The sequence below is a fragment of the Pangasianodon hypophthalmus genome, chromosome 20 (genome assembly GCF_027358585.1).
Source record: "Pangasianodon hypophthalmus isolate fPanHyp1 chromosome 20, fPanHyp1.pri, whole genome shotgun sequence".
Lineage (NCBI taxonomy): Eukaryota > Metazoa > Chordata > Actinopteri > Siluriformes > Pangasiidae > Pangasianodon > Pangasianodon hypophthalmus.
In genome coordinates, this window is record NC_069729.1 from 21,451,956 (window position 1) to 21,461,955 (window position 10,000).

Here is a 10,000-nt window from a genome sequence, read left to right on the forward strand (position 1 = left end):
GTTGTATATCGTTTCTATAGTAACAGCTCTTTCACAGAGACGTGCACACTGATAATAAACTGATTTTAAGAATTGTTGTAAACATGTTGAGACGTTTATGTAACACTGATGGAAGGAGTCTCCAGTGTCAGCGCTTTGTAACAGTCAGAGGTAAAGCTGTAACTGTAAGTTTTCCGACGTCTTCAGGACAGAGGAGTTTACGCTTCTTTGTGGTTTCTCGCTAACGTGTAACAAGCTGCGTGTTTTTTGTCTCATTAACGTCACTTTATGTGAACGCTTTATATTTTGTTTATTTGTTTATGTTTTCACTCTGATTAAATTACCTACAAATATCTTTATATATTTATGTACAATATTTTATAGAGATAACGAAGTGAAATGGAAGTGGAATTAGATTTAAAGGAGCTGAGTGATGGAGAATGACAAGGGTGTGTGTGTGTGTGTGTGTGTGTGTGTGTGTGTGTGTGTGTGTTGTCTGTCACCATCACACCCTTTTTCATTAAAGCACATCTGTCTCTCTCGCGTGTGCAGACAGACAGGAGGCGGAGCCACGTCCCTTATCACGCTCGGATTTTAATACACCTGCAGTACGTCTCTCTCACACACACACACTCACACACACACACACACACACACACACACACAGTACACGCAATAAAAATATTGAATTGTAAAACGTGTGAGTGAATTGTTTTATTTCAGCATTTTACCGGATCATTGTTCATTTGTGTTTTTATTTTTAAAAGTTCAGCAGAGCAGTCTAAACATGCTGTAATTAAACATTTCTAAAATAGGACGTAGGGAAACCTTTTCAAAAAAAAAAACCTTGATTTAAAAAAATAAATAAATTCATACATATGCATTTATGTAAATATGCGCATGTGTTATAGGAAAAATATTATTTGGCAAAACGTCTATAAGATTTAAAAAAAAACCTGACACGTTAATTTTATTATATATAACGACACCCTGTAATAATACAGTCATAGTGTTCAACTACATTTGCAATACGAACCCATTTCCTGTGCTTTAGGCTCTGTGTGTGTGTGAGTGTGTGTGAGTGTGTGTGAGTGTGTGTGTGTGTGAGTGTGTGTGTGTGTGTGAGTGTGTGTGAGCGTATGTGTGTGTGAGCGTATGTGAGCGTGTGTGTGTGTGTGTGTGTGTGTGTGTGTGTGTGTGAGTGTGTGTGTGTGTGTGTGTGTGAGTGAGTGTGTGTGTGTGAGTGTGTGTGAGTGTGTGTGTGTGTGTGGGAAGCTAGTATTGATGGCTCTGTCACAGTTTCATTGGAGCCTCAGGAAATTTTCCACTGTTGGTTTTTCCAGTCCAGGTGATTCATCAGAAGGGTGTTAAAGTGTGTGTGAGTGTGTGTGAGTGTGTGTGTGTGTGTGTGAGTGTGTGTGTGTGTGTGTGTGAGTGTGTGTGTGTGTGAGCGCTGAGCTACATATAAATCCTCCGCTCAACGAGAGATAATCCTGCCTTTTTCAAACACTCATCCTCAGCAGATTCATATACTCATTCTTTTTTTTTTTTTTTTAAATAAGTAATTTATCTGAGGAGTAAAAATGTTTTTGTGCATAAAAAAGATGATGAAAAAAAGATTTTTACGTAATCTGCTTTTGTTTATGAATATCACGATGACTTCAGCTAGTGTTAATTTAACCGCCGCTGATTAAAAAGTAAACACGAGGCAATGTTTATCGAGTGAAACGAGGTGTGATGACAAGTGTTAATACGCGAACAATACACACATCTGAGCTGTGGACTGATTAAACATCAACATGGCCGTGTTATTGCTCTGTTTACGATCAATTTACATTTGGGATGATGAAACACACCGCACAGTTACTGAGAGCCGCGCGTGTGTGTGTGTGTGTGTGTGTGTGTTTGTGTTTCCTGTGCGAGCTTCAGTACAGGACAATATGTTTATTATTTTTCTTTATTTAGCTTCGGGGTCAAAGACACAACATGAAAGAGTTAAAAATGTGGACACACATAATAGTAATAATAGTGTTTTATTCCTCTTACACCACAGCAATTTACCAACGATTACAATTTTTTATTTATTAAAGAACAACATGTTATACTTTTTGTCCATTTGTAGTTACATTTAATGTAGTTAGTTCCTGTTGTCACTTATGTTATAGCAGCTATAAACAGTCGTTCCCTCGGCAGCCTCTCGTTATTCTCTCTCTTCAAAAAACAAAACCGAGAAACCGCAAAGAAGCGTAAACTCCTCTGTCCTGAAGATGTCAGAAAACTTACAGCTACAGCTTTACCTCTGACTGTTACAAAGCGCTGACACTGGAGACTCCTTCCATACATGTTTAATAAATGTCTTAACATGTTTACAACAATTCTTAAAATCAGTTTATTATCAGTGTTCGCTGTACACGTCTCTGTGAACGAGCTGTTGCTATAGAAACGGTATAGTACGAGGTGTTACTATAGAAACGGTATAGTACGAGGTGTTACTATAGAAACGGTATAGTACGAGGTGTTACTATAGAAACGTTATAGTACGAGGTGTTACTATAGAAACGGTATAGTACAAGGTGTTACTATAGAAACGGTATAGTACGAGGTGTTACTATAGAAACAATATAGTATGAGGTGTTACTATAGAAACGATATAGTATGAGGTGTTACTATAGAAACGATATAGAACGAGCTGTTACTATAGAAACGAGGGTGTGAGCACATTACAAGTTACAGCTTTACCTCTGACTGTTACAAAGCGCTGACACTGGAGACTCCTTCCTTACATGTTAAGGACTTCAGTTTACTATCAGTGGAGCGTCCGCTGTACACGTCCCTGTGAACGAGCTGTTGCTATAGAAACGATAACGTATTAGAACGTTAATATAAACCTGTGATTGGCAGCTGTGCAGGTTTTATATTAAAGGAGTTGTGTGTTTACGGTGTTTCGTTTAAAGCAGCTTTGTTGTGCAGATCATCGTGTTTATCTAGAAAGCCGCATGGTGTGGGGGTTGGGCGGGTAGTGAGGGTGGTTAGGATAAGGTGAGGGGGTGGAGAGGGTGCGGTAGGGGGGTAAATATTTACCTGCCTGGAGCAGAAGCGTCTCGAGCTGCACCTGTAGGCCAGATGTTTGCAGGAGGAACTTTATGGCAGGACAGCTGTCCTTCTGTTTATTTTCCCCCCACTGGCTATCTGGGTCAATTCTCCAGACCAAACCGTGTGTGTGTGTGTGTGTGTGTTTTGTCTCTGTTAACACACTTAGCTCACATGGTGTTTTTTATGAGTGTAGGTGTGTTTTCGATTCCTCAACTCAAGTCCTGAGAAGCAGCACAAGGCCTTATGTTTATTACATACATTTATAGCACACACACACACACACACACACACACACACTCTTTCTACATCATGACTCATGAGCAGCAGATGGATTTACAATGCGCGCACACACACACACACACAGAGGCATAACTTCTTTAGACATTTGTCAGACCTGAGAATGTAGAGTCAGACAGACAGATGGACAGAGTCAGACAGATGGATGGATAGAGACAGACGGATGGATAGAGAGTGAGACTGAGAGATGGCGACAGTCTGTTTTGTTATCCTCACTTTGCCTTTCATTCTGTCTGTCTCTCAAACTGTCTGTCTATTTATTTGGAAAGCTTTCTGTCTGTCTCTTAAAACTCTGTCCCTCTGTCTGTCTGTCTCTCTGTTTCTATCTGTCCGTCTCTCTGTTTCTATCTGTCTGTCTGTCTGTTTCTGTCTCTCTGTGTCTGTCTATCTGTTTCTATCTGTCTATCTCTGTGTCTGTCTCTCTGTATCTGTCTGTCTTTTTGTCTGTCTGTCTCTCTGTATCTGTCTGTCTTTTTGTCTGTCTGTCTCTCTGTGTGTGTGTCTGTCTCTGTGTCTGTCTCTGTGTCTGTCTCTGTGTCTGTGTTTATTTTTCTGTCAGATGTGGCTCACACACTTGATCTCTCACCTGGAGAATGTTTCCCGTCTAAAACACACCTGATCCCCGAATCACACTCAGCTCAGCTCAGTTCAACAGCACATCATCAGCATGAACGTTATACATCACTCTTTCACCAAAATAAACGCGAGAGCTGTCTGTCACATGACTCTGTGGCTGTGATTTATGGAAACAGGAGAAAAGAGAAATAAGAGAGGATTGTTTTTGGAGACGCAGCAGTGAGGATCGTCTGTTCTGCAAAGAGAACCGGAGCTACAGTGGAGAGAAACATATTTTAATTGCGTGTGTTGTCAGGAATCACGGCGTGTGTGTGTGTGTGTGTGTGTGTGTGTGTTGTTGCTGTTCCTTTTGGATAAATCATTTCTTGCAGAAGCGAGGTTATTATTGTGTTTATGTTTTGTCCTCGCTCACTCGCACACGCTAATAGATGATGATATGATATACTGGATTCAGGAATCTGCTGCGCGTGACAGGAGATGAGTCTGATTTCCTCTCAGACTCTCAGCAGCTGTTTCTCAGCGCTGTTCATGCCGCGTGCTGCACCGTCCATCACCGAGAAAATCAAACACGCTGAAAATATCAGAGCCTCACAGACTGCACTCGTGTAGCGTGCACTCGGCTTTATACAGTGTCTCAGTGTACAGCAGTGTGTGTGTGTGTGTGTGTGTGTGTCAGTGTAGATCAGTGTTAGTGTGTGTGTGCGTGAGTGTGTGTCTCACTGTTTGTGTGTGTGTGTGTCTCAGTGTTAGTGTGTGTCTCACTGTGAGTGTGTGTCTCACTGTGAGTGTGTGTGTCTGAGTGTTAGTGTGTGTCTCACTGTTAGTGTGTGTGTCTGAGTGTTAGTGTGTGTCTCACTGTTTGTGTGTGTGTGTGTTTCTCACTGTGTGTGTGTCTGAGTGTTAGTGTGTGTCTCACTGTGTGTGTGTGTGTCTGAGTGTTAGTGTGTCTGAGTGTTTGTGTGTGTGTGTGTCTCACTGTTTGTGTGTGTGTCTGAGTGTTCGTGTGTGTCTCAGTGTTTGTGTGTGTGTGTCTCACTGTTTGTGTGTGTGTCTCACTGTTTGTGTGTGTGTCTCACTGTTTGTGTGTGTCTCACTGTGAGTGTGTGTGTCTGAGTGTTCGTGTGTGTCTCACTGTGAGTGTGTGTGTCTGAGTGTTCGTGTGTGTCTCACTGTGAGTGTGTGTGTCTGAGTGTTCGTGTGTGTCTCACTGTGAGTGTGTGTGTGTCTCACTGTGAGTGTGTGTGTGTGTCTGAGTGTTAGTGTGTCTGAGTGTTAGTGTGTCTGAGTGTTAGTGTGTGTCTCACTGTGATTGTGTGTGTCTGAGTGTTAGTGTGTGTCTGAGTGTTAGTGTGTGTCTCAATATTTGTGTGTGTGTGTCTCACTGTTTGTGTGTGTCTCACTGTGAGTGTGTGTGTCTGAGTGTTCGTGTGTGTCTCACTGTGAGTGTGTGTGTCTGAGTGTTCGTGTGTGTCTCACTGTGAGTGTGTGTGTCTGAGTGTTCGTGTGTGTCTCACTGTGAGTGTGTGTGTGTCTCACTGTGAGTGTGTGTGTGTCTCACTGTGAGTGTGTGTGTGTGTGTGTCTGAGTGTTAGTGTGTCTGAGTGTTAGTGTGTCTGAGTGTTAGTGTGTGTCTCACTGTGAGTGTGTGTGTGTCTCACTGTGAGTGTGTGTGTGTCTCACTGTGAGTGTGTGTGTGTGTCTGAGTGTTAGTGTGTCTGAGTGTTAGTGTGTCTGAGTGTTCGTGTGTGTCTCACTGTGAGTGTGTGTGTGTCTCACTGTGAGTGTGTGTGTGTCTCACTGTGAGTGTGTGTGTGTGTGTCTGAGTGTTAGTGTGTCTGAGTGTTAGTGTGTCTGAGTGTTAGTGTGTGTCTCACTGTGATTGTGTGTGTCTGAGTGTTAGTGTGTGTCTCAATATTTGTGTGTGTGTGTCTCACTGTTTGTGTGTGTGTGTCTGAGTGTTAGTGTGTGTCTGAGTGTGTGTGTGTGTCTGAGTGTGTGTGTGTGTGTCTCACTGTTTGTGTGTGTCTGAGTGTGTGTGTGTGTGTCTCACTGTTTGTGTGTGTGTCTGAGTGTTAGTGTGTGTCTCACTGTTTGTGTATGCGTATGTGTGTGTATGTGCTCCTCAGGCTCCGGAGGTCTCAGACGTGTCTCAGCGCCGCTCCAGTCTGAGCGCTCACTCGTCTCACACACCAGACGCTCGCCATGTCTCCGCCCACACTGAGCCGGACCAATCAGATCACTCTGATCAGTCCGTGTCGGACACGCCCCTCTCTCCTGCACTCACCACAACACTGCAGCACATAGTGGGTCAGCTCGATGTCCTCACACAGGTACACACACACACACACACACACACACACACACTGCAGCACATAGTGGGTCAGCTCGATGTCCTCACACAGGTACACACACACACACACACACACACACTGCAGCACATAGTGGGTCAGCTCGATGTCCTCACACAGGTACACACACACACACGCACACACACACACACACACTGCAGCACATAGTGGGTCAGCTCGATGTCCTCACACAGGTACACACACACACACACACACACACACACACACACACACACTGCAGCACATAGTGGGTCAGCTCGATGTCCTCACACAGGTACACACACACACACACACACACACACACACACACACACTGGAGCACATAGTGGGTCAGCTCGATGTCCTCACACAGGTACACACACACACACACACACACACACACACACACACTGCAGCACATAGTGGGTCAGCTCGATGTCCTCACACAGGTACACACACACACACACACACACACACACACACACACACTGCAGCACATAGTGGGTCAGCTCGATGTCCTCACACAGGTACACACACACACACACACACACACACACACACACACACTGCAGCACATAGTGGGTCAGCTCGATGTCCTCACACAGGTACACACACACACACGCACACACACACACACACACACACACTGCAGCACATAGTGGGTCAGCTCGATGTCCTCACACAGGTACACACACACACACACACACACACACACACACACTGCAGCACATAGTGGGTCAGCTCGATGTCCTCACACAGGTACACACACACACACACACACACACACACTGCAGCACATAGTGGGTCAGCTCGATGTCCTCACACAGGTACACACACACACACACACACACACACACACACACACTGCAGCACATACTGGGTCAGCTCGATGTCCTCACACAGGTACACACACACACACACACACACACACACACACACACACACACTGGAGCACATAGTGGGTCAGCTCGATGTCCTCACACAGGTACACACACACACACACACACACACACACACACACACACACACACACTGGAGCACATAGTGGGTCAGCTCGATGTCCTCACACAGGTACACACACACACACACACACACACACACACACACACACTGCAGCACATAGTGGGTCAGCTCGATGTCCTCACACAGGTACACACACACACACACACACACACACACACACACACACACTGCAGCACATAGTGGGTCAGCTCGATGTCCTCACACAGGTACACACACACACACACACACACACACACACACACACACACACACTGCAGCACATAGTGGGTCAGCTCGATGTCCTCACACAGGTACACACACACACACACACACACACACACACACACACACACTGCAGCACATAGTGGGTCAGCTCGATGTCCTCACACAGGTACACACACACACACACACACACACACACACACACACACTGCAGCACATAGTGGGTCAGCTCGATGTCCTCACACAGGTACACACACACACACACACACACACACACACACACACACACTGCAGCACATAGTGGGTCAGCTCGATGTCCTCACACAGGTACACACACACACACACACACACACACACACACACACACACACACTGCAGCACATAGTGGGTCAGCTCGATGTCCTCACACAGGTACACACACACACACACACACACACACACACACACACACACTGCAGCACATAGTGGGTCAGCTCGATGTCCTCACACAGGTACACACACACACACACACACACACACACACACACACACACTGCAGCACATAGTGGGTCAGCTCGATGTCCTCACACAGGTACACACACACACACACACACACACACACAGACTGTGTAAAATGTTTACATTTCAGTTAGCACGATAATTCAGTTCAGTATAATTTTATTTTGTATTTTTTGTTGTTTTTTATTCAGTGTTGTTGTGTTTTGACCGTAATTCAGATGTAATTCAAGTGAAGCAGTTGGAGATTTGAGGGACTGTGTGCAGTGAGTGTATAATTTACAGAATGAACTGGGCTTATTGTATAAAACGTTATTATCATGTGCTGAGGTTTGTAGTGACCTTTACAGAAGTGCGCACTTCAGTGTGAGTGCTGCTGAATTATTAACGCTGGGTGGAACAGAGAACCTCAGCGGGGAGATTAAACTCTAAACTCTGGGCTCAGCTGCGACTGAGGAACATGACGTCATTATTAATGTGTTTCCTGAGCAGTGTGGAGCTCAGAGTAACTCACTCGGAGTAACACACTCTGAATAAACACACGCGGAGTAACACACTCGGAGTAACACACTCGGAGTAACACACTCGGAGTAACTCACTCGGAGTAACACACTCGGAATAAACACACTCGGAATAAACACACTCGGAGTAACTCGCTCGGAATAAACACACTCGGAGTAAACACACTCGGAGTAAACACACTTGGAATAAACACACTCGGAGTAAACACACTCGGAATAAACACACTCGGAGTAAACACACTCGGAGTAAACACACTCGGAGTAACACACTCGGAGTAACTCGCTCGGAATAAACACACTCGGAGTAAACACACTCGGAGTAACACACTCAGAATAAACACACTCGGAGTAAACACACTCGGAATAAACACACTCGGAGTAAACACACTCGGAGTAACACACTCGGAGTAAACACACTCGGAATAAACACACTCGGAATAAACACACTCGGAGTAACACACTCGGAGTAAACACACTCGGAGTAACACACTCGGAGTAACTCGCTCGGAATAAACACACTCGGAGTAAACACACTCGGAGTAACACACTCAGAATAAACACACACGGAGTAAACACACTCAGAGTAAACACACTCGGAATAAACACACTCGGAGTAACTCACTCGGAGTAACTCATTCGGAGTAACACACTCGGAATAAACACACTCGGAGTAACTCACTCGGAATAAACACACTCGGAGTAAACACACTCGGAATAAACACACTCGGAGTAACTCACTCGGAATAAACACACTCGGAGTAACTCATTCGGAGTAAACACACTCGGAGTAAACACACTCGGAGTAAACACACTCGGAGTAAACACACTCGGAATAACTCACTCGGAGTAACACACTCGGAGTAAACACACTCGGAGTAACTCACTCGGAGTAACTCACTCGGAGTAACACACTCGGAGTAAACACACTCGGAATAAACACACTCGGAGTAACTCACTCGGAGTAACTCACTCGGAGTAACACACTCGGAGTAACTCACTCGGAGTAACACACTCGGAGTAAACACACTCGGAATAAACACACTCTGAATAAACACACTCTGAATAAACACACTTGGAGTAACACACTCTGAATAAACACACTCGGAGTAACACACTCGGAGTAACACACTCTGAATAAACACACTCGGAGTAACACACTCGGAGTAAACACACTCGGAGTAAACACACTCGGAGTAAACACACTCTGAATAAACACACTCGGAGTAACACACTCTGAATAAACACACTCGGAGTAACTCACTCGGAGTAACACACTCGGAGTAAACACACTCGGAGTAACACACTCGGAGTAAACACACTCTGAATAAACACACTCTGAATAAACACACTCTGAATAAACACACTTGGAGTAACACACTCTGAATAAACACACTCGGAGTAACACACTCGGAGTAACACACTCTGAATAAACACACTCGGAGTAACACACTCGGAGTAACACACTCTGAATAAACACACTCGGAGTAA

At 44.8% G+C, this 10,000-nt stretch overlaps 1 protein-coding gene across 2 annotated transcripts in view; it reads left to right on the plus strand.

Annotated features, from left to right (window-relative positions):
• The window catches only part of poc1a (POC1 centriolar protein A), a 256,921-nt gene that overhangs the window by 22,834 nt on the left and 224,087 nt on the right, over positions 1-10,000 (plus strand). The window contains exon 10 of one of the 2 annotated variants that reach the window (XM_053227019.1): positions 6,072-6,275. The exons of the other annotated variant lie outside the window; for it this stretch is intronic. Coding sequence (XP_053082994.1) covers positions 6,072-6,275 — 204 coding nt within the window. The remainder of the gene's footprint in view (positions 1-6,071; positions 6,276-10,000) is intronic. 2 annotated transcript variants of the gene reach the window in all.